The 24,776-nt window shown below is 37.3% G+C and overlaps 9 protein-coding genes across 9 annotated transcripts; 4 read left to right on the plus strand and 5 right to left on the minus strand.

Moving 5' to 3' along the window:
* Positions 1-345: 345 nt before the first annotated feature.
* I206_105052 (uncharacterized protein) lies at positions 346-2,518 on the minus strand (the record flags this gene model as incomplete). The annotated part of the gene is made up of 7 exons (XM_019154355.1): positions 346-515; positions 585-736; positions 836-1,195; positions 1,257-1,371; positions 1,439-1,541; positions 1,604-1,680; positions 1,774-2,518. The coding sequence occupies 7 exons, from the start codon at positions 2,516-2,518 to the stop codon at positions 346-348; spliced, it is 1,722 nt and encodes a 573-aa protein (XP_019013095.1).
* Positions 2,519-2,831: 313 nt separating this feature from the next.
* Positions 2,832-4,700, plus strand: I206_105053 (uncharacterized protein; the record flags this gene model as incomplete). Its single annotated transcript, XM_019154356.1, has 1 exon — positions 2,832-4,700. One exon carries the CDS (start codon positions 2,832-2,834, stop codon positions 4,698-4,700), a length of 1,869 nt encoding a protein of 622 aa, XP_019013096.1.
* A 363-nt stretch (positions 4,701-5,063) lies between these two features.
* On the minus strand, positions 5,064-9,701 carry I206_105054 (uncharacterized protein; the record flags this gene model as incomplete). Its single annotated transcript, XM_070203053.1, has 14 exons — positions 5,064-5,771; positions 5,849-6,198; positions 6,270-6,290; positions 6,356-6,471; positions 6,538-6,611; positions 6,674-6,829; positions 6,893-6,967; positions 7,030-7,122; positions 7,179-7,275; positions 7,342-7,491; positions 7,548-7,693; positions 7,770-8,224; positions 8,296-9,253; positions 9,654-9,701. 14 exons carry the CDS (start codon positions 9,699-9,701, stop codon positions 5,064-5,066), a joined length of 3,447 nt encoding a protein of 1,148 aa, XP_070059154.1.
* A 1,064-nt stretch (positions 9,702-10,765) lies between these two features.
* Positions 10,766-12,305, minus strand: I206_105055 (uncharacterized protein; the record flags this gene model as incomplete). Its single annotated transcript, XM_019154358.1, has 4 exons — positions 10,766-11,216; positions 11,277-11,480; positions 11,547-11,699; positions 11,779-12,305. 4 exons carry the CDS (start codon positions 12,303-12,305, stop codon positions 10,766-10,768), a joined length of 1,335 nt encoding a protein of 444 aa, XP_019013098.1.
* Positions 12,306-13,072: 767 nt separating this feature from the next.
* I206_105056 (uncharacterized protein) lies at positions 13,073-17,387 on the plus strand (the record flags this gene model as incomplete). Its single annotated transcript, XM_019154359.1, has 7 exons — positions 13,073-13,699; positions 13,801-14,182; positions 14,245-14,390; positions 14,459-15,818; positions 15,877-16,547; positions 16,636-16,979; positions 17,066-17,387. The coding sequence occupies 7 exons, from the start codon at positions 13,073-13,075 to the stop codon at positions 17,385-17,387; spliced, it is 3,852 nt and encodes a 1,283-aa protein (XP_019013099.1).
* A 588-nt stretch (positions 17,388-17,975) lies between these two features.
* I206_105057 (uncharacterized protein) lies at positions 17,976-18,764 on the plus strand (the record flags this gene model as incomplete). Its single annotated transcript, XM_019154360.1, has 2 exons — positions 17,976-18,009; positions 18,085-18,764. 2 exons carry the CDS (start codon positions 17,976-17,978, stop codon positions 18,762-18,764), a joined length of 714 nt encoding a protein of 237 aa, XP_019013100.1.
* A 99-nt stretch (positions 18,765-18,863) lies between these two features.
* On the minus strand, positions 18,864-19,818 carry I206_105058 (haloacid dehalogenase, type II; the record flags this gene model as incomplete). Its single annotated transcript, XM_019154361.1, has 4 exons — positions 18,864-19,020; positions 19,098-19,540; positions 19,602-19,628; positions 19,684-19,818. 4 exons carry the CDS (start codon positions 19,816-19,818, stop codon positions 18,864-18,866), a joined length of 762 nt encoding a protein of 253 aa, XP_019013101.1.
* Positions 19,819-20,217: 399 nt separating this feature from the next.
* Positions 20,218-21,592, plus strand: I206_105059 (uncharacterized protein; the record flags this gene model as incomplete). The annotated part of the gene is made up of 7 exons (XM_019154362.1): positions 20,218-20,246; positions 20,304-20,336; positions 20,403-20,594; positions 20,661-20,848; positions 20,948-21,102; positions 21,214-21,382; positions 21,450-21,592. The coding sequence occupies 7 exons, from the start codon at positions 20,218-20,220 to the stop codon at positions 21,590-21,592; spliced, it is 909 nt and encodes a 302-aa protein (XP_019013102.1).
* Positions 21,593-21,867: 275 nt separating this feature from the next.
* I206_105060 (uncharacterized protein) lies at positions 21,868-24,014 on the minus strand (the record flags this gene model as incomplete). The annotated part of the gene is made up of 10 exons (XM_019154363.1): positions 21,868-22,071; positions 22,136-22,211; positions 22,276-22,348; positions 22,407-22,466; positions 22,527-23,233; positions 23,300-23,422; positions 23,491-23,549; positions 23,617-23,817; positions 23,895-23,920; positions 23,978-24,014. The coding sequence occupies 10 exons, from the start codon at positions 24,012-24,014 to the stop codon at positions 21,868-21,870; spliced, it is 1,566 nt and encodes a 521-aa protein (XP_019013103.1).
* Positions 24,015-24,776: the final 762 nt, after the last annotated feature.

A 24,776-nucleotide genomic window follows, 5' to 3' on the forward strand; every position in this document is an offset into this window, starting at 1 on the left:
ATGAATGAATGAAACTTTGTGATCATTTTCAGCTCGAAATTGTGGGTTAATTTGATTTTGATCCCTTAATTTTCTGTCTTTATGCCAATTTTGCTCGCATTTGACTGCATATTTCATCGCGCGAAAACTTGGACATTATTATCGCGATTTACCAACACTCTCCAACTGCTAGCGTAAGATTGCCCCGAGAAGTAGAAAGAATTGCAAAAGAAGGTTTGCAGTGCGATAAACTTTTGATAACATGCAAGAAGTCTTAATCATTTCGAATATTAGTTACGACTATACACACTACAATTCATAAATTGATCATATATACAACTATTATAGAAATAAAACCACAAGGACCTAATCATCAGATTCAGACAAGACTTCATTATCGCCTTTATCTATTGTATCTTGTTCATTTCCATCGTCATCTTTTTCATCATCAGATTCAATAACACCTTTACTTGGACGAATAGGTCTACAAAGTGATTTTAATGATTCAGCTGCTCCTCTTAATCGTTTAACTAACTCTATAAAAACCCAAAAACACATATTAGTAAATACTCATTATTAGACAATGTAAAATAGACAAAATATACCGGGAAAAGTCAAATTATCAGCTTGTGGTATTTTTGCTTTTAATCTATAATACATTTGTCTAACTTGATGTATTTTCATATGTTTTAAACTTTCATCATAAACTTGTTTCCAAACAATATGTTTTTCTGAAGGATAATTAAGAATTTCCAATCTAAAAATAATCATTAACAAAACAATCAGCTTGTTAAATCTTTTTTTGTAAAAAAAAACAAACAATTAGGGGGAGAATGTGATGATTAAATAAAAATACCTTTTTATTAAAGCATAATCATTTTCCCTTTTATGACCTTGTTCCCATCCCCATGCTTTCGTTGGATAAATATCATCTGACCATTTTTTTCTACATTGAACAACAGTTCTAGTACCTCCCATTTCTTTCACAACTAATTCCCAAGGTATACCTTCACTTTCCATTTCATCTCTACCTAATGATCTATTCATTTTCTTTATACAATCTAATAAATTTTGAATTTCTTCATTACTCCATTCTCCTGTTACTCTAGTATTATGATGTCGTAATTCTTTAGTATATCTATCTCGACAATCGTGATAAGTCCTTTCTACTATCTCAGCTATCTTTCCCCATTGATTCGGATGTAATTCATATGCTCTACATCACGAGATCGAGGATTAGCGAACACAGCTTATCATCATGATAAATGTAAATTTACCTTATCAACATAGCATCTTCCTCTGGAGTGAAATGCCCTTTATGCCCATTGGGATTATACATCCTTTGTACCATTTTCAACACATATCTACCAGGTCGACCTGGAACAGCAGCAGCTGGAAAAAGGCCAAATAAAGGTCAACCACATCAATAAATGAATGATAAATCATAGAAACGACTTACAAAGTTCAAGCCAGAATGCCTGCCATCCTTCTCTACCGCTGGGAAAAGTTGTGGCTCCGGCCATAATTGTATCTACTAGTTGTTCAGTGTTCAGGCGATGGACCTGCTCAAGAAGAAGTCTTTTCAGTTCAGAGATCAAAGGGTGGAAACATTGATCGCACAGACCTTTTGATACGTTTCAAGTACTTTCCTTATAGCAATTTTCTCATCTTCAGTGAGTTTACCTTTCTTGTACCGTAAGACTGAGAGGGGAACGAATCAGTATGTAACTACGGATAACACAGATTGATGTGCGTGAATCGGAGAGACATAGAGCAAGAGAAGTGAATACTTACTACCTAATCTTTCGAGCCTTCCGAGCTCTTTATCTGAGACCCAATTATTAGCCAACCAATCTTCCATAGAACTTTGGTCCGTTAATGTAGCTCTTAAGGTAGCATCGTCAACTTCATTCTCCACTTTCCTCCTTTTACTGGGCGTTTGTGAAGAGGATGATGCTCTGGATTTGACGGTCGAAGGAGGTCGTACAGCTCTAGAAGTGATTATTGATCGTTTAGGTGTTGAAGGATTCGAAGGTCCAGCTTGAGAGAGTGATACTAAAGGTGTAGTTTGTGATCTATTTCTTTTCTTCACTTGCGTGGTAGGTATTTCTACGAAAGGCACACTTTGTTTTGATGATACAATCTTTTTGCTTGTTGCTTGTTTCGGGATTTTACCATTTATCTTTTGAGTATCAGACGATTCTAAATCTGCTTTGACCTTTTGTTTTTCAATTTTTCGCTCTGCTTTCTCTGCTTTTCGTTTTGCCTTTTCTTCTTTATCCTCTTTCTTCTCTTGTTCTTCTATTACATGAGCCGCCTGAGCTCCATTATCGGTGAATACATCATTGAGTTGAGCTGTTGGTTGATTGACTTCTGCAGCTTTTTCTTTTTTCTCCTTTTTCAACCTTTTCGCTTCTCGTCTAGCCTCCTTTTCTTCCCTTGACCTCTTCTTTTTCGGTACAGCTTCCACACCATTTGATGGTTCCGCTACTATACTGCTCGATAACTCTGCAGTCGGGCTAAGGAACATGCCTTCCATGGTTTTTGAAAATGGCTATTATTTTGCTCGTGTCAAATGTTTATGTTGTTATATGTAACATGAAAACTAAAATTAAAATCAACATGAATTCAACATTTCGTAGGACCTGTTAACCGGTAAATGGCGAATCACGTGACTCCTGACTTTTATCTGTACTTCACCCATCTCATTGATGGAAAAGAGTTGTTGGACATCCAAAAAGCATTTTGTTTAAATCTCTTTTGCATAATCAGATAAGATCCATTGTAAACGAATACGAGTGCAGTGAATTCGGAAGGCTTGAGGCAAAGTCACTCATCCGTCTCATCGAAAGATGCGAGTTCGTCTACCGCCCTCGGTGATCACGCAGATTGAATCGCACGTCCGACCTACTTTTCATCCAGTTTTAACGCTCTCAAATCCGGAAACCACACTTCCTACTGCATCGAGAATACCTATACCTCATTCCGAATCTTGGCCAAAGGAAAAAAGAATAGCAAGACCATTATCTGCACCGGTACCTCTTTCTTCAGGTTATTTTTTTCGAACAAAATCCAAAAATCAAAAATCTCACTTAACTTCCGCTCATGATTACCTGTCCTCAGAGTCACTTGAAATCTCAAATTCAACATCATGTATAAGACGTCAAGTTACTTATTCAAGATTGATAGTTGGATTCCTAGATCACCCAAATGGACTTGAAGCTATACAATCTTTAATTGAAAGATCTTTAAAGGAGAATATACCGATTTCGATACCCACTTTAACGTCAATCTTACATTCCACTTTACGTTCAGAAGATTTAAATGATAGACGATCTATAGTGAACATGGTTTTACCTATCTTACCTGAAAAAGTAGATATACCATTATTAGACGTATTACTTAGAGTTATCATACGAGATATTCATCCTGATCCGTCAATGATTGAGAAAATGATAAATGACTGTTTATCTTTACCTAAGGAGCAAAAGGATAATATCAATGATGTACAAAAAGGAAAATCGAAAGGAAAAGAAAATTGGCCATTGGAAATTTGGGATTTATTATTTACTTCATATTATCAAATAGGAGATCTTAAAGGATCGTTAGAATTATTAGAAGAATATAAGCAAGTTTTTCATAATTTAAATCTCGTGTTAATTGGAGAAAAGGATCAAAGAGCAATTTCAAAAGTATATACAACAATAATGAATACATGGAGAAGATCAAAACAAATAAATAAAGAAGAATCAAATTTTCCTAAAAATTTAGCAAAAGATTTGGTTGAAATATTAGGAAAAGAAATTAAACCTTCTTTAGGATTTTTAAATAGTTGGATGAAAGCTGAAATTAAAACAGGTAATAAAAATAATTTTAAAAAAGTTTGGGAATTAATTGAAATTTGTAATGAAGTAGAAATAGAAAAAGAAAAAAATTTACCAAATGAAGAAAGTTGGTTATCTTTATTTCAATTTTATTTTAATAATTGTAGTAATAATATTGAAAAAGATACAAATAAAAATAAAATTGAAAATTTAATTAAAGAATTATTTAAACAAAAAAAACTTTATCCAAAATCAATTAAATTGAATATATCAATTTTTGAAATTATAATTAAATGTTGTTTTAAATTTGAATTAAATTTAATAATTATTTTAAATTTAATTAAAAAATTAAATTATTTTAAAATTTTACCAAATAGAAAATTTATTGATTTAATTTCTTCTGAAATTTTAAAAAACATTTTTAATAATAAGAATTTAACCATAAATCAACAAGTAAAATTAAATTTTTTATTAACAAATAAATCATCTTTTTTAACAATATTAAAAAATAATAATTCAAATAAATTTGAAAAACAAAAAAAAAAGAAAAGAATGGGTTTAAATTATTTAGAATGGGATTTAATTTCTGAAATTATAAATAATCAACAACAAACACATAAACAAGATTTTATTTGGTTACCACTTTCAATGCCTATTGCAAGATTAAATTATCAAAATCAAAATTTTATTTCTTCTCATAATAATTTTTCACAGAATTCTTCAACATCATCATCATCATCATCATTAGAAATTCAAAATACAAATTACCAAAATCAAAATTTACCTGAAAAAGTTCTACCTTCTTTAATTATTTTAATTGAAAAATTAATCAATTTTACAGAATGTGACAAAGAACATAAAAGTCCTAAATTCGAAACGAACGTGAATGAAGATTAATCAACTTTCGAATGATACAGGTACCCAAACTCAAGAATCAGGATGATCTTCGTGTTTAAAATTCTAACTCATAAGCCAAGCCAAGTATTCCTACTATATTCATCCATGTTGACATGATGTAAAAAGCCATATTCAGTTGTATTGCATTTGCATTAGAAATAATTCCACAGTCTCGTAAATGTTGTATGACAATCAAACATTTTGTATCCCAATTGTGTTTCATAATTGTACGATAAATGCATCAAAAGAATACAAAAATATTAAATACAAAACTTTCACCACTTTCATAGCCAAGTATGACAATTAGATAGAAGAAAAACCTTTCAATTGTTCATCTCTGGATTAAAAATCTCCAAAAACGACTTAATACATAGGTCCTGAATAATCAACAAAACCAACACCTACTCCAATATCTTGACCTTGTCCAGTTAAATTTTGATTATTTGAAATTCCATTTAATGCCATACCCATTCCACCAATTGAAATTCCATTCCAAAAAATGGGTGTTGGTTCATAAAATGTTTGTAATCTTGCCCATAATTCAGTTGGATTTTCAATTATTTCACCATTTGTATTTGTTGAATTATTTTCAGAAGAATTGACCAAAGGTATTGCTGTAGGAACAGATTGTGCTAAAGGTAATGAAATATCACCAATAGTAGTAGAATTATTCGATTCATCATTTCCCATAAACCAATTTGGATTTGGTTGAGCATATGGTCCGACTGCGTATGCTTCAGGTGCTGAATTTGGATTAATCATCGATTCTTGGAATGGTATTGTTTGATTCGTTATCTCTTGGCCTAAATAAGTCGACGGTTGAATAGGTTTAGTCTGATTTGGTTCTTGAGTTATCTGCTTTTGTTGTTTTTGTTGTGGGACACCGGTGTTGATAGATGCACCATTTGGAGCTGTGGAAACATGGCTCAAATCTCTACCATCTACCTGTCCACCTAGAAGAGCAAATAACATATCTTCGCCTTCAACTGATACAGATGCCTCGTTAGCCTGTTTCCCGACTACTTGAGGGTATCTATTCACTACCAAGGCTTTAAGGATTGGGAGTAATGACTAAAAATCGCTCGTTAGTCCTTAGTCCGTCCGTGCTGCATCTGATCGAGCTCTACTGAGCAATCGCAAACACTTACCAAAACACCAAGACTTCTTTTACTACCGTTCTCTCCGATCATATCGCACGCTTCGCTCAATTCTTGGTACGCTGATCCAACAAATGTACTTTCAAGATGAGGTCCACACCAGATGGCTAGAGCAGCCATCGAGACTGCAGCAGAGAAGGTTTGGACCCATACCATCCAGCATCTAGCCATGAGCTTGGGATGTTTTCGAGCCATATAGTAGGAAGTCAAGGTAATCGCGTGACATGCTCGATAAGTCATAGAGACCGTCTCTCTGTCCGCGTCGGAGAAGACCACTGATTCGCGAGATTGAGATCGGAGCCTCGCAACCAAACGTCGTAGTGAAGGCCGGAAGAGGTACACTAAGAAGGCGTCAGAAATCAGCTGCGGAGGTCATATCACGAAAGATTATTGATTGCGTTTTCTGACTCACGCATAGCCTTATAATGACACACTAAAAGGCGAGGCACAACGTTAACAACACACGCTAAGTTCAGCATACAATTCTGATGAACTCACTAGATGTAGTAGTAGACTGCAAAGCCAATGCGTCATCTCCTGTGAAGCCCTCAACAGGCGGTGGTAGCGGTTCTCCGCGTAGTAAAGGACAATGTAACCAAGGAATAGCAGTGACGCTGAATAACGTTTGAGATCGTCAGCTGATGTATCATTTCGGTGGAGCCTACAATGACCAAACTGACTCGAATTGCATCAATTTTTTCTTGACATCTTCCACTTCTTCCCAAGGAGCAGGCGCTGAATCCGGTAAACAGCCCTACGATTGCCCCCGGACGTCAGCTAAAGCAGAGCGCTGAGCCATAGCTTAGTACGACTTACGATATCAATGACTTGGGCCTTGACCAATTTCATGAACTCAAACTTCTTCAAAGACAATGGTGCAAGATTTTTGGGATAAGCAGTCTCGATGTATTCAATTGGAATAGCTGTCCTTTGTCCGTGGTTCAGGCAGATCAGGCAGTCCAATACGAAAGTCTGCGGAATTGCAAAAAGCCTAGAGTCAGTGTCCGACCAAAGGAAGAATCGCATATCACTTACATCGTGGAATACCCTACGTCTGAATTCTCTTTCCTCTTCCGGCAAAGAAGGGTGGGGATCCTTGTGCAGACCAAGCTGAGAGGTAAGTTCAGTGAGTATATATATACTATCGGCGCGATGGGTTCAGTAGAACGTACCTGCATGGAAGCAGAAGTCATTTGCCTCAGCCAGTAGAAGTTGGATGCTCTCGCTCCTCTCCACCCGAAGCCGACAAATAGCGTAGCAAGGGCCTGTCGAGTGATCATCGTCAGCTGGATAGTTTTTGCAGAACGGGAGATGATCTTACCAATGCCTGAACTCCGGCTACACTGGCTGCCCAGCCGAAACGAGTATCAAAACATCGTTGGAACGCATCCCAGTATTCCGCTACAATCAAATTCTCCCTGGAAGAGCGTCATTGCCGTTAGCAGTGCAATCTGGATCACTCAGTGTTGTATCTTCCGACTTACTGCTCATTGGTCATGTCCAGATAAGTGTCAAGAGTGAGGACGATGAAGACTACCGCTAATTTATGAGGAGAGAGCGGGTTAGAGGGTGTGGGAGCAAACACAGCTGGCTCATAAACTGCATCGAATTCTTCTTTATGTAAAACGGTTTGACTGAAGACAGGTAAGCATTCTGTAGCCCTTTGATATGTGTTGTAGACGTAACTCACTACCAAACCGACGTCCTCCAGAAGTTCTCAGCACTCTTCTGCACTTGCTCTCTGGAAGGTAAAACTCGCAGTATCTTCTTGAGTCTTTCGAAAACTTGATGCCTCTCATCAAGATCTTCACCTGCTTGATTTCCGACCGTGCCAATCTGAGCATTATATCCCACGGATTAGCTTCATCTCTGTACCAGTACCAGTAAGGCGTAATACAAATGGCAAACTCACAATCATCGCTGGAGCAGCGTTTTCTCCTGCCCATTCATCTTCCCTCTTCCCTTCGGGCGCAGCCGCATCTTCCGTCAACAGGCTCTCAACGGCCATTCTACCTTGAGAGCTTGATCTTTCTGCCGAAAGTTGCGGTGTAGCTAGTATCATACTTGAATTGGGGGAGTGTTCTTTGCCCGAACCCGAACCTGATTTGGGGGAATGAGTCAAGCCCCTGGAATCTTGCTGCACCAAAGGAGGAGGAGGTGGTAGAGATGCGAAACCTCCATCTAGATACTCAGGAGCTAACAATGGATGATGTTTCGTTGATATCCTTGAATGAGATTGGAACAAAGCTGATTCCAATTGAGCGACTCTTTCGTGTAGCTGTTCTGTTGAGGCTAATACTAATCGTTTGCCTTGCATACAACTCAAGTCTCCTTCTGGGCAAACCAAAGCACAACCTCTCCTTCGACCTGTTCGGATTATCAACATGAGTATACTTGAGGGAATCAAGTTCACGAAAATGGGAAAGGGTTGTACTCACAATTCGAACAAGGGAAGACTCTATCGCATTTAGCTTTTAATCTCCTACATTCTGCGCAACTCTTTTTGCCATCCTTCTCGGCCTTCTTGTTAGCCGCATTCTTATCTTCTTTCTCCTTCTTGACTTTTTTGTTACTGTTATTACCATTGTTTGTTGGAGCACTGTCCCTGCGTTTCAATCCCGCAAGCGCCAAAGAAGCTTCCATTTCTCCTGGATCACTGAGGGGACGCGAGTCATCTTGCGAGATTTCTCGGTCTCTCTTGATAGGTTTATTGGAAGTCAAAGATGTGTGATACCCTTGTCCTTGATGTCCTGACCATGGTTGCTGACTGTGCAAGGTTCTGGGTTGATTAGAAGACCAAGCTCCATCTGGACTACTGTTGTATTGTCTAGATGAATTCTGGTTGGGCGGAGATTTCGATGCAGGAGGAGCCCACGATCCCATTGGTGGCAAACTCCCATTTTCTCTTGAGACAGGTGTTGAGTTTCCCGAATTACCATTACCATTGAAAAGCGATGAGGGATTATACCTTTCGCCAGGGATAGGTGGTGGAGGTGGATAAACCATGATAGATGGTTTTTGCTTTTGTTGTTGAGGATCTATTTTGATTGGTATTTGTTCAGCCAAAACAGGTGTGGAAATTGCGGTCTTCCTCGGTCTACCCCTTTTGGCTGGTATTACTGCATCTAGGTCGATCGCTGGACCTTCTGCAGGGACAGCGGACACTTTCGGGGATTTACGTTTCTTCTCAAAACTTTTCGCAGATTTGGGCTCAGGGGCTTTCTGTTGAGCAGAAAACTGAGGTTGAGAATGATAAAGTGGTTGAGATTGTTGATACTGTTGTTGATGGGGTAAGACGTAAGGCGGAGGAAGATAAGGTTGATTTTGCCCAGGGATGTGTTGGGGGTATCCTCTAGAGTAGGACTCGTTAGAGTTATTCGGGTTGAGCTGCGGATACTACAATTATGTCAGCTCGATATATTTCATGTTTGTTACAATGACAATACGATAACAACAGTGAGAATCAAGACAGAGTGAGAATCAAGACAGACGTTCGAAGGCCAACAATGATAATGTTTGAATCCGGATACAGCGCAACAATCAAGGTTAGTCATCTCAGACCGAGAAGACCGGAGATAGGGTTACAATAGAACGTCATCATAGCATAGCGGAGTACGGATGCGTCCTCGAATACACGTTGACAAGTACGTATACGTGGTAAGAGCTTGTACGATAAACATACTTCAACTATAGAAGATAGAAGGCGAATCCAGTCAAAGGGCAACGTGGGAAAAAGTCTGGGGAATTCGAAATCCATCACACGTTAAAAAAGCGAAATATAGAATCGACAACTCACTCCGTTATTCCCACTTGGACCTGGTGGGAGGTGATTTGAAGAAGGCATGTTGAGCCAAGTATAAATGCTATAACTATCTTTCGGTGAGTCTTCGTAATCAACTGAACTGAGAGGATTTATGATAGGTTGACCTGAAGTGCCCGGATGACCGATGTTCGTATTAGTTGAAATTATCTTTGGTTTCCCGTTTATTCCGGTATTGTATCTATCTCGTATATTGTCTTAGTAGTGATGATTGTTGTACTGTCTAGATGATGATAAATGATGTTGTGACGATGATGAGACAGTAAAAGTTGAAGATAGGAAATTTATAGATGGATGTAAAATGATAACTTTTGGGAAGATCAAGAAGGATGAATTTAGAGTATGGCCGTTATTCCCGGGAATATGGAAAAATTGGTTTTGTAACAGAACTAGAAGAAGTAGATATGAGTAATCTTTTTTAGTATTTGTAATTGGTTTAATTCACCCTGTAACCCGGTAAAATAAATTTCATTCCCCTCCGATATAATTCAAATAATTACTATTAAAGGGAATTTTATTACTTGTACTTGAAAATAAACCTTTTGATCGATCATTTTCAGGGTTTAAAAAAATCATGAAACCTTCCCATGAATTTTTACACCTCTCTTTTTACTTTCAAATGTGATTCCATACTAGTACAAATTTGAGATCTGCTCATGTTCATCTATGTTCAGACGCGTCATACTCTCAAGTATGAAACATATCAAATTGTCTTTGGGAAAAAGACGCCACTATTCCTTTAAAGCGAACAACTCGTATGCAAAGAGTCAATCCAGCTTCCCAAGTCTTGCTTTTCCCAATCGAAGCCTCATTAACATGTCGACTGCGGTAATCTGAGGGGCTAGAAGAATCCCAAAAAAAAACAAAGAAAAAACGTAATATCGTGTGATCGGGATATGTAGATCAAATGTAAAAATTTATCCGTTTGTACGAATATCATTCCGAGGATGTTTTTAACTTTCTATTATTGAATGCGATTCGTAATCAATTATCGTGATACCATGCATGATGTACGTATATCACAAGTATACGGATAGATAGATTGGATCATTCAATTGCAATTGTCACTCCGATTTAAGTGTAAAAATCTAAAATCTGGTATCAGGAAAAATAGAAGCATTTAATAATTGTTTGAGCTCTCTACAAGTACCCATACGTTCAGCTACGATTTCTTCATATCTTATCTGAAGTGTTTCAGTAGCATCAAAAGCTGAAGATTCTATCAATGTACCTATTGCGCTTCTCCCACGACTCGCATTTTGAGTTTTGAATGGATTAATCGATTTAGAAGGTGATCTCCAACTTCCATATGAGGTTACATCCTGATATTGATCAATACTATTATTCGAAGATAATCCAGTTGATTTATCTCTTTTAAGCACTGGCGACTCCTCTGAATCACAAGAATTTCTTTCTCCATTCGAGATTTTTTCGCCTGAATCAGTGTCTGCGGGATAAACTTCATGATCGTACATTTCAACTCGTTCTCTAAGATCTTTGAGTGTATCTCTCAAGAAAGTACAAGATTTATTTATAGTACTATCAAATTATTATCAATTTGATGATTTAATGTAACAGATCAAGAGAGTTACTACTTACTCTGAAAAAGTATCATTTCCAACTGCTTTGTTAGTTCTTCTTTTCCAAGCAATATGATGTAATGCTCTACTAAGTTCAATAGAAAAATCTCCATCAGGTAATCGATATGTAATTCCATCCTCACAAAACCATTCTGGATTATAACTAGAATCTTTTGATCGAAATCTAACAGAATGATTTCTTGATCCCACAACTACGAGAAGGCTAAATAAACGAACTGTTCAGTATCAATTCCAATTATCTTAATCAAGTGATTCTGGCTGGACTTACAATCTTTGTTCCGTTTTGGAAAATTTACAAATATTCATTTGATCTAATAAATCACCTTTTTTTCGATATTTATTAAAATCAATACTATTTTTACGATTTTTTATTGATTCCAACGGCTTTCCTAAATAATCCATCACTTTTTCGTTTATTTTTCTATAGCAAAAAAAAAAATCAATGAAAAAAATTAAATATTGTTTTCTGTGACTTGTGATGATGAGTAGAATCGACTCACTGATTATCGAGTGACCAAAATGCATCTGATATACCAGGAATCGCAATTGAATTATCATAGGAATTGTTAAATATCACTTCACTAGAAAATAAGTTATCTTCTTCTGTGGCTGGTGATACGATGATTGTAGGTGAAGCACTCCACGACTCCACGCTTATTTTCCTACTTTTCTCACTTGAAGGTGATGCAACGGATATTGGTGAGATAGGAGAACCAAGTTTACTACCCCTACTTCGACTGTGTGTTCTGACCATTCCATTAATTCTATTAGTATCTAATCTAGCAGGACTGAATGGTCTTGATCTTGGCTTCTCAAAAGGACCAAGACTATTGCGAGAGTGTCCAATTGATAATTTTGATACAGAAGGAAGACTAGAAAAATCATGACCTCGTGGTATAATCGTACCTGGTCTTGCAAATTTTCTTTGACTAGCCTTGAGTGATTGGTTGAGGGGACAATTATGCTCATGGATCGAATAAAGTGGTTTATCCCAACCTTCATCATCCCATATACTACCTTCGCTCATAATAATGATTATGCTTGAACTGGCTTTTCTCGTCAAAAATGAAAATGAAGAGAAGTTCCCGAGTCAGTAGGATTAATCTCTATTAGTCTGATATGTCCCCAAATGCCTGTTGGACGCATATAACGAAAGGCGTACTGATAATACAATCTATCAGGCCCTCAAGTGACTCGCAGAATTAGCCAAGCGGCTTCGAGCTATCCTTTGATCGGCATCAAAAATATCCTACCCATTGTAACTATTTTTGCAACTTATTTCTTCATTTTCAGAGTGGCAGTTGAACATCATCGTCATTGCCTAGAACAGTAAAGATCTCATCGTGGTTCACGGTCGATGGTCTGTAGGCCATAATGATCGATCACTTGACTCGAAAGATAGTCCCAGCACCCGAATTGTTGAATTGTAGAATTATGTGCAAAAGGTGTAGCGGATAATCCAAGTTGTTAGGTGAAGCTTAAGCCGGAGACTAGATAAAGTGTAAGTTAGGCTTACCATATTCATTGATGTCATGTTCAGGAAGTTTACGCATCATACCCTGTGTGCCTATTTGACCGGGATATCGGACCATGATTTCCCCTTCGGCCCCGCGCCGATTAACTCATAATAAGTTAAAAGGGGGAATGGGAATTCAGGGTGAACATTTAGAGACAAGTCACGCTGACAAAAGACTAAGTCATCGTGGGGTATGCATCGATGATATATATTATATATATATATAAAACATCTATAATCGGGTGATGAACTCTGTCTGATAATCAAGAAGAAACAAAATGGTAACTTCTCGAAAAGTTTCATACATATTACCTACTCCAGAAAAACAGCCACCATTATTATCATTACCTCCATTAGGTCAACAACGTCAAGGACATCCTTCACCTTTCTTTTTACCTAAAATAGATGGATCAAATTCAGGTTTAAATATTTCAGGTGGTGGTGGTGGTGTTAGTGGTTCAATTGGAAATCGAAATCCATTTTTATCAACATCTACAAATAATGAAAATTCATCATCTCATGCAAGACATTGTTTAGGTATTACTTCTTTAGCATTAGATAGTTCAACTTTACTTTCAGATTCAAATTCACCTGGAGGTATATTATATACAGGTGGTAGAGATGGATTAGTAGCTTCATGGGAATTAAATTTACCTCATAAAAAGAGAAGAGGTGGTAGATATCAAGTACAACCTGGAAGAGGTGAACGTGTAAAATGGGAAAGAATTGGTGATGGAGCTGAATTTTTTGATGATGATGAAGAATTTGATGAAGAAGATGATAATGATAGATTAAGTAGCGAAGATGAAACGGATGGATGGGTTGGAGTAACTCCAAAGCAAAAAGGGGAAGTGCCTTATGAAGATCGTTGGGAAATCGATAGAGAAGAACTGAATAATACAAAAGTGAATTTCCCATTTTCCATCTTAATATTCAGTTATATCACCCTCACATAAAATTATATACATAAAATCTCAAGTAATAGCTGAGCTGACCTACTTTATAGCCTGCACCAACTACTTTCCGTCAATCAGCCCAAACCCATACCGATTGGGTGAATGCAATGTTATTGTGTAATCTGAATCAAACAGTCATAACAGCTTCCTCGGACCGTACAATTCGAGCTTGGAACCCTCATGCAAGTTCCGATGATCCAGCTTCTTTATCACCAAGTTTGGTCGGTAGTCATAGAGACTACGTCAGGGCTTTAGCATGGGCAAAATATCCCGGTTTGTTATTTTCGGGAGCTCTAGATAGACATCTTAGTATATGGGATATCAAAAGTCAAGTACATGAACCTGTTTTCAATATCGATCTCACAAAAGTAGATGATTTCGGAGGGGTAGGACTAGAAGGTGAAAGAGGGAGTGTTTACGCTTTGGGTGTTGGTAAGTCCGGGTAATCTCTTTTGGTGAAAGTAGCTGGTATAGAAGCTAATTATCATGTATAGACCATGCCGGACAAGTTTTGGCTGCTGGAACTCCTGAAAGGGTAGTGAGATTATGGGATCCAAGAGCGGGCGATCATAGTATTGGAAAATTGATTGGTCATACAGATTGTGTGAGAAGTATAATATTCAGTGAGGATGGGCGATACGTAAGCTTTTCTGCCCACGCAGTCATATGCGGTAGAGATAGTGCTGAAGGCATAAATATGACTCGTAGATGCTTACCGGATCATCCGATACAACAATCAAACTTTGGTCTTTGGCGGCTCATCGATGTCTCCATACGTACAATCATCACGATTCTTCCGTATGGGCATTACATTCCAATCATCCAAATCTCGAGCGTTTCTACTCTGGTTCAAGAGATGGTTATCTATGTGTCACGGATTTAGAGCAATGTACAGATATCTCAGATGGAGAATGCGTAGTTCTCGCTCGAGAAGGTGAACCTCAGCGAGAGGGTTCTAATGTTTATGAGTCGAAAACTGGAGATGAAGGTATCAGATGTATCACAGCTATGGATGATGAGTATGTATGGACAGCAACTGGAAGTGCGGATCTCAGGAGATGGAAAGATGTTGGACGAAGAATCGACCGACTCAACAAAGAATACGATGGTTTATCATATAATTTGCCAACAGATCGGAGTCCACCCGCTGAGGTTTCCCTTACTGTACCTACTACAGCTAGCGATCCACTCACAGTCAACGGCCATCAGGCAGATCAACTAAACGGCCAGCACGAAGATTTACGGTCTATATCGTTTGCTCCGACAGATTCACCACGTAACGGCCCAGCAAGTCCTGTTTCTGCTTTGCCATCCGCCATACGCGACCGGCTCACTGGCAGCTCGTCACAACAGCGATTATCGACTTTATCTGGTGCATCAATCGCTAACTCCGTGGTATCTGAAGACGGTCGTAGCAAACATGGTCTGAATGGTATACCGTATCAATCTCTTGTCTGCCTTGGTGTACCCGATTCCCCATACTCATTTGGCTTTTCGCAACATCGTCAAGAAGAATCCATACCTCAAGGGCTAAATAGTTTGTTGAAACCTGAAGATGGCGAATCACCTAGACGAATCTCGTTCCATACTGAAAGAGATCAACCTACAGCTAGAATGGAATATGAGGATCGAGAAGTAGCATCCGAAGCTATTCCTCTTCGAACGGAGCCTGACGAGGTCATAGCTGGACGAAGTGGATTAGTGAGATCCTTGATACTGAATGATCGACAACACGTCTTGACTGTCGATACGGAAGGTGAAGTTGCTGCTTGGAACATCATCAAGGGGGTCTGTGTTGGCAGATTCAGTACGACCGAGGTAGCTGAAGCTTTACACCTTGAACGAGGTTCCGGAGCGGAAAAAGCTGTTAGGAAGCATTCTCAAGAAGTATTGGAAATGGTTAAAGAGCGAGTAGAGGGTGAAACCATGGTGATTACTTGGTGTCAGGTCGATACCAAGATAGGTAGTCTGGTTGTACATCTGGAAGAAGGACGAGTATTTGATGCAGAAGTTTACGCGGATGAATTGGGAATAGATGGATTTGAGGGGTCAAAAGAGGATATAAGAAGTGAGTTCGTCTAATCGCCATTTTGCTGTCATACGATGCTAATGACAATGTGTCATAGTCAATCTTGGAAAATGGGCTCTAGCCAACTTGTTTAGGGGACTAATCAAAGCTGAAGAAGTTGAAGTCCGCGATTTGGCAATTAACACGACTACCCCTAGTTCTGTTACATCGAGTTTACCGAAATCACCGGGCTTAGGAGGGATTTCAATTGAAAGACCAGCAGATATACCTCATCCACATAGGAAAAGAGCAATGACAGGATCTTTTTCTAATCCTAAACCTCCTTCTCTGAATATACCAGGATTAGTTTCACCTGCAAGTAGACCAGCAATTCTACCAGAAGCTTTCGAGGAGAATGGAAATGTCGATGCTAATCTATCAAGAAGTGCACCTGAATCAAATAGCTTCTTTCAAAATTTCCAAGCATTAAAAATACAACAAAATCAATCTGCACAATCACCAAGTGCATCTTCTTCCTATCAACCTAATACACTTTCACCTAATACAGAAAGAATTAGTAATAATCGAGATTATTTCTCATCTAAACGAAAAGGTGATCCATCTCCTTCTAGAGAAACAGATAAATCAAGTGTATTGAATACACCTGCTACGCCTAATCCCGAAAGTAAAAAAGGTTTTATGGGTAAAATGAAAGGTTTAGGAAGAAAAAAACAGGCTGAAACTCCTATGAGTCCTGTCGTTGAAAGAATAGTAACTCCAGAAAATGATGTAAGCTTGATTTTTACATATATATCTCTATGATTTTCTTTTTTTTTTTCTTCGCTAATGATGATATTCTATTTTGTGATGTCAATAGGGACCAAAAGTATCTGATAGAGAAGCTGAACAACTTCAAATTTTAGATACAGTTAGATCTCATAGATTTTCACCTCCTGGTCAATTAGAAGCTCCATTTATACCTTTTCCAAATTCAACTGCTTTATTAATTTCAGAAGAATCGAAAGATGCAGGTGCATGGGTTGTTACTTATAGATCTCAAGTTTCATCAACTGAAAGAGATATGGAAGATCTAGAAATGAATTCACCTTTATGGTTATTAGATTATTTATTCGCTAATAATATTAGACAAAAAGATCCTGTTAAATTTACTTTTATTTTAGAACCTGCACCTGGAAGTGGATTAAAAGAATTACCTGAAGGGTGAGTTTAATTTGTTTATTCAATGGAAATAATTAGTTTGAGAATACTGATTTTTATTTTGGCCATTTATTCGATTCGATTAATAGTTCAGCAAGATTATCAGCATCAAGAGCACTTCGAGCTAAAAAAATATCAGCATTTATAGTTGATAAATTAGATTTATATAATAGTAATAATAATAATAAATTTAAATTACCAAATAATCTAATGATAAAACATACTACTAGTAGTAGTAGTAATACTAAAAGAATAGCAATGGATGAAAATTTATTACAACCTGAAGAAATTATTGAATTAATTTGTGGAAACGAAATTGTTAATCCTAAAATTACTTTAGCAACTTTAAAAGCTTATTATGGTAGTGGACCTGATATGTTACTTCATTATAGGATCAAAAAACATGATTAAGTAAAATTTAGTTTTGTTAAAGATATTTTAGTGGAAATATAAAGATAGGAATTAAAGGAATATTTTAATGATTTTGATATTAGCCTTTTGTAGTTTTAATGCACTTTAGTTTTATACCTTAGTCATTGTTGATGATGAGAATTTATAATTGCTTTATAATAAATCTTAAATCATCCTTTGTTCAAGGATTTTTTTAGAAAAATGCACTATGATATTTCAAAGGTATATGATTTGTATCATAAGTGACAAAGCAAGAGGATTATGTATTACTGATTGAAGGTGTGAAATAAATAGGATGGTACAGTATAGACTCTAGACTTGTTCACTTTTTCACATATCGTTGCTTGGTGGGTTTGACTGACTTCACAATATATTCACACTATATAATTTATTGAGATTGAATGATTCGCTTGCCAAGAGATATATTCTGTAATTCCATCAGGAGCATAATTTGGCAAATTTCTTATACTTCCTGGTCGACAAGCATTTAACCATTTTGATAAACACGTCAAATAGTAATAACTCACAATTTATGGATTATTCGAGCCTTGAGTGTTAGACTATATGAAATAAAAAATAAAATAAACAATGGCATTGAGTAAATGTCATATAATTATAATCTGTAAGTCAATTCATTGTTTAATAATAATTTGGAATTTAACTTAAAAATCTGACATTTTGTATATAAATTTTCCAGCTTTATTAAGTATTTTTATCTGTTTAATCATTTTATTATTTATATTTTGTATTTATTCTTCAAGAAAAGCTCATAAAGATTTGATTATATCACAAAATTCAGTTTTAGGTAAATGGAAAGACAACCGAATATCAAATTCAAATATACTTTCTTTGGATTCTACAAAAAAAAAACATAGTAATCTTAATGAATGTTATCGAAATATATCGTTAAAACAAATAGATGTAAATGATGATATCGATAAAATTTCAATCAAAACAGAGAAAAGAGGAAGTGGATTAGCAGGTATAGGTACTTTTTCAGCTACAACACATAAAATTTCTTCCAGTGGTATACCTTTTCCTCAACATCAAAATATTAAAATTCCAGCATCAAACAACATTTACGATTTTAAACCTGATGTTCTTCCAAAAGCAAGACCTCTTTCATGGTCTAAAGGTTTACCCAATTTGACAAGAACAAGAACAAGATCTAAATCCAATACAAGTGAAAAATCAAAATCAAGTTATAAATTTACGAAATATAAGATGAACAAAGCACCTGAATTACCTCATATACCTAGAAAGAACTCTGCTAGATCGCTTGCGAGTCAAGGATGTCGAGATGAAAGTTTACGAAGAATAATCTTAGAGTATGGTGAGAACCGTGACCTCAGAAAAGACAGTATAAGTAAAAGATGATAAAGCATCGATAAGTATACATAGTAGAACATTTCTGGGTACAAGCTGGAAATATCACTTAACCTTTTGCATTTTAATACATTACAATCGAGCAGACACTCATGATGTGATCATCTGGGCAACTTCCAATAAACACTTGCCCACTACATCAGGTCTACCACCATATAATTTATACCATTTCTGTAAACTTTCTTCTTGCTTATCGTTATCAACTAATTCATCTGGAAATTCGGAAAGTACTAAGCCAGTTTTAAATCTACCCTTATAATTAGCCCGTTCACGCTATTTCATTCTAGAATGCGAATGCAAGAACACATGTCGCATCGGACTCACCCAGCTTTCTTTGCAGCTACTAAATCCCATAAATGAGCAGCAACAAACCATCTTTCCCTTTTATCTACTTCTTTCCCTTCGAATTCTTCACAAACTTGATTGGCAGATTCATAAACCTCTTTGTGTGGTTTAGCTAAACCAACATCATCACAACTAATCACTTTTTTCACCACATCTGATATATTAGCTTTTGCAGCATAGCTTTCTGTTGTTGATTTAGCACCATTTGTTATTATTGCAATTTTTGCTCCTTTATTCACAAGATGCGTCATGGCTTCTTTCAGAGTCGGCGCTGCTGGTAATTCCGATAGCTTCGAGGTAATTCCTTCTATTTCAGACTCGGAAGGTGGTGGGATAGAAATGGCTGAAGAAAGTGATAACGGAAGAGAAGTTTTGAGTATCGAAGCGATTGGTGGAGAAGGTGAAGAGATGAGGGATAAGTACTGTTAAATTCGTTCAGTCGAAATAACAAAGCTCAATCGCCAGCGATTGATAGTGACCTACCGTGTAGTCTCGTTGGGCTGAATGAAACTGAACACTATTCAATATACGAATTGATCCGATTATAAGACAAGAAATAACTCACCCAGTCCATTACGAAACCTTTACTTCCCCAACCATTCTTAGCCAAGTCTTCGCCATATTTTTCATCCACAGCCGATATGATATTTTGTAAAGTGAAGCAGGTTCCAAGAGCATCAAAACAAACTGATAGTGTCATCTTGTTAGCTCTTTTGATATGCAAGATATGCAAATCAAAGCCTGGTGTAGAAGTATGCTCGTTGTTGTATCTTTGCTTTCAGTCGTTAACATCTACGTTTTCGTGATCGACGTCATGGATATGATCGGCATCGCTTCCATCGGAAGACCCAGACATGTGGTCCGGTCAAAAATCAGGTCCGAAGTAAGAAGAGCGTTTGATCCGCTCATAATCCGGGGAATAAGAATACCCTTATCGAACACACCTCAGCTGATAAGATATTAGTTGGACCAATGAGTAAAGATTAGTGAAATAATAGTAATCTCAATAATTTCATCTTGCATCTTTCCTTTTCAATTTCCCACTCCTACTCTATTGTGCACCTTACATACACCTATACACACAGCAAGTTCAAACAGAATGACTTTAGGCGGTAGAAAATTAATTAGGTGAGTCCTTGTTGTATCTCGGCTAAATCGGTATTCCGAGAGCTGATTGTTCTGTAGTTTTGGAATAGATGTGGATGCAGTAGCTGGATGGTCAGTCTTCATACTTCATTCAAAAAACGTATAAAGTGACTTACTGATCCAAGGAATGCACAATAGGCTTGGCTCGTATGGTGGAGAAGACTCGCCAGGGGATATCTCTCGAGGAATGTTTGCTGGAGAAGTAGGATGTCCAAGGTTGTTAAAGCTGTTTGCAAAATATAATTTGAAAACTACATGGTTCATTCCTGGACATAGTTTAGATACTTTCCCAGAAGAAATGAAAGCTGTTAGAGATGCAGGACATGAAATGTAAGTTGACTTCCTTCCCATCTATATCAGAATTAATGTGCTAATTTCCAACCTTTCTTTATATAGCGGATTACATGGGTATTCTCATGAAAACCCTACTGCTATGTCAGCTGAACAACAACGTGATATTCTCGAACATACTTTCAAACAATTGACTGAATTTTGTGGTAAACCTCCTGTGGGTAGTGTCGCACCGTGGTGGGAAGTTAGTAAGGAAGGTACCGAGATGTTATTGGATAAAGGTATTTTGTATGGTACGTTCAGCTTTCTTTTCTTTAGCATACTATCATCCTTGGATTTCCCACCAAAAATGAACAAAGCTGTGGATGATCTGATACTTTTTCATATGATAGACCACTCATTCCAGCACCACGATTGTCTTCCGTACTACCTACGAACGGGTGACAGTTGGAAACCTATAAATTACAAAGAACAAGCTGCAAGCTGGATGGAACCTTTGAAGAAGGGTGAAACCACTGGTATGGTACAGATACCCGCTAATTGGGATGTAAGTATCTTCCTTAGGCTTTTCTCGCTTAACATATAGCTTCCTTACTTTCCAAAGAAAGCTCAAATCACCGAATTCAAGCGCTGACATAAGTTTCAATTTCTAACCCAGCTCGATGATCTACCTCCTATGATGTTCGTCAAAGGTTCCTCAAATGGATTTGTAGACGCAAGAACGATCGAAAATAAATGGAAAGATCATTTCACGTATTGTTTAAGAGAATATCCTGATGGTTTCTGTATGCCTATCACTATACATCCTGATGTCTCCGGTAGACCACGTGAGTTTCAATGTACCTTGGAAGAGCAATGAGCTGAGACTTGTGCTGATGCGTTTGGGTGGAATAGATGTTTTAATGATGCTTGAACGATTCATTGAATGGGTCAATACACACGATGGAGTAGAATGGGTACCTATGAAGGATATCGCTGAGCAATTCAGGAAGTCAAATGCACCTCCAGAGGGTGCAGTCATGCCAAAAGGGTTATAAACTTGACAATAAAGTTTGCAACTTCGCTTAAATGAGTTCATGTAGTCAAAACATATATATGTGTCGGTAAAATTGGTTAAAAACGTTGCATAGCACAATATTGATGGATGCACTATTACTTTTTTGTGGAATTCCCGATACATCTAATAGGTGTTGCTCTCCAAAAGGCACAAAAGGCAAATAAGATGGATCTAGCTTACAAAGCTATTGACTAATATTGCTATCTAATTCTTCAATTTAGCTGGCGTTCGGTCATGACAATCGCCTTTTCATGTTTACTCACTCGGTACATTCTCAACATGCTGTTCGGTGACTTTCTTTTCTGTGACTTGAGGAGGCACATAAGTAGATTCACTAGGTCTTGGATCGCCTTCCATCTTTTCAATAGTATCGTTACGTTGAGCCGAAGGAACCCATGAATTCGATTGCCAAGCATGTACTTTTGTTCGGTATAATTCATCCACTTCTTCAAGTGAGATCTGATGGTTGATCCAGAAATCGTCAACTTACCGTTATGTCACTAAAGAACGTCAATAGACTTACACCTCTAGTTTCAGGAATCATGAAGAAAACATAAACGAATGCGAAAACTAAACAACCACAAAATACCAGTAATATTCTAAATTTTTCATCAGTCTTTATTTTTCTCTCGAATCGCATCTTTTTTGAGGGAGTGAACTCACAATGGACCGATATCATCTGCAATAAGAGGTGAGAAGTAGGATAACAAGAAATTCCATAACCAATTTGTAGCGGCTGTGTAATACCATCAAGCTATCAGTATGGTAAAGGATGGTGAAATCGATCTACTTACCGGCTAAAGCAATACATTTTGATCTTACTCTCAATGGGAAGGTTTCACCCATCAAAACCCCTATTAAGTCACATTAGTCTTCTTCAGTTCAATCATCTCAAGGAGGAGTAGAAAGCTTACATGGAGTTGGACCCCAGAACATTGAATAAAGGGAGACATGAAAAACGGCAAAAGCAATCATGATATTTCCACCTAATTGTCTTTTTGATTCTGAAACTCCACCAACATCCGTATAAAAGTGTCCTACTAATCCAGCTATGATTGCGCAAACCGCTTGACCTAATGAACCAATAAGAAGTGATTTTCTACGACCAACATGTTCAATTGTCCACATTGCAGGAAGAACCATAACTAATGAAATACCTCCTAATATAGCTTGAATGGAATAAGCATCTAATCCAGTACCTGCAGCTTCGAAAAACACAGGACCATAATAATAATAAAAATTTTGTCCATTTAATTGTTGTAAAAATTGAACCATACATCCATTTAAAGTTCTTTTCCACATTCTACTTCTTGTTGAGAAACATTCTAACCATCCAGCTTTTCCACCTTCATTTTCAATTTTGACTGCATAACTCATTTCATTCAATACTTCTTCAGTAAGTTTATCTTCAATTCCACAATCATTTAACATTGCAATAGCTTTGATCGCTTTTTTCTCTTCACCTTTTCCTAGAAGGTATCGAGGTGATTCAGGTAAAAGTAAAGATCCTCCCATTAAAACTGATCCCCAAATCAATTGAAGACCGATGGGGATTCTCCATGATGCAGAATTAGCGATATGATGTGTACCTAAATTTACAATGTATGCTAAGAAAAGACCTCTGAAAAGATACATATCATGTCAATATAGTCAGAAACATTGTATTTCGAAAAAGAAAACCACTAACGAGATAATTTGGACTTGGTACAAGACCAAAAGTGTTCCTCTTAACTTTTTAGGAGCAGCTTCACCAATATAGAGGGGTACTATTGCTGACAAAGCACCAACTCCAAGACCAGCTACGAATCGTCTATTGAAAGAGTCTGTATATCAGCTTCACAATCCCTCAAGCATTGGTAGATGAATGGAAAAACTCACCCAGCTGTAAGTTGAGCTAAACCAAAGGTAGATACTTGAACGACAACACCGATCGTAAACTGAATTAACAATTTCGTCAGTTGATGATGCGATAAGAAGGTTTGAATGAAAATAGAGGGGACATACGATAACAGACCAAAATAGAATAGATCCTTTTCTGCCTAAACGATCACTTGTGAAAGCTTGTAAGATTGCTCCGAAAAAAGTACCGGCAGATAATAAGGAAGTAATAATAGATTGATTATGGGATGTTATAGCAGTCGCATCTGGACCTTGTATTTGATGAATGAAATCTGGCATTATCAGACATCCTGAAATATAACCGATCTAAATTAAAGAGAAAAAGAAAAATACAGTCCATCAGTATTTTTCGCTTTGTAGGTATGTCAATCGTTTTGACGTACATCGTAGCCAAATAACCAACCACCAACTATATACGAAGTCAAGATCAGCAATCATCCCAATTGTTGTAATTGTATATACTTACATGCAGCGAAAAGGCAGAAAATGATAGATTTTTTCATTATGTATAAGTTCAAGCTCTATAGCTTACTCATTAAATTCGAAAGGATGATTGAACGACCATATAATTATACTTGAACTAAAGCTAACATATCTTTCTATTCAGATAATTATGTGTATCTTCAGTCCGCCAAAGGATTATCTCGTATCCACTCTGAAGATATGATGACATTCAAGCTAATCAAACAACAAGTTCCGATCCGCTTTGGTCCGTCAAAGCACATGATAATCCAGGCTAAGAGAATCCGATTACGACATATGAACTACATTGGTTCTCCTCATCTTGAGAGGCTCCTCGAATGCCCCTAGTCCGACATTGAAGGGTCCGGAGGTGCCCAATTTTTGACATAAGCGGGATTATATCATTTTCATCGTTATCGAAAGACAAATTTCCCTCAACGTCATGGAAAAGAAGTCTCAGGATCCAGGATCAATCTTCACATGTCGACTGTACAGTCAACATATCCGCCATGTCGGGGTAAAGAAGTGATAAAAGCGGGACAGATGTACCGATTGCGGATAAAAACTCAAGCTCTATGAGATATTCATTTTACTGTCAAAAGCCAAAAAGCTTGTACACCAACACCTGGTCAAGGGTTTCTTCAGTCTTAGGCTCCGCACATGCCGAAAGGCTCGGCGCTAGTCGAGTTCTAACCAAGACGATTCAAATTAGTTTGATTTGAAGCTTCGAAAGTTTCTTCTCCACATAAAATGGCATAGCTTGAAATGAAAAGTAATAGTATGATGATGTCAATGGCGTTCGA

This window comes from Kwoniella pini, chromosome 6 (genome assembly GCF_000512605.2).
Source record: "Kwoniella pini CBS 10737 chromosome 6, complete sequence".
Classification (NCBI taxonomy): Eukaryota; Fungi; Basidiomycota; class Tremellomycetes; order Tremellales; family Cryptococcaceae; genus Kwoniella; species Kwoniella pini.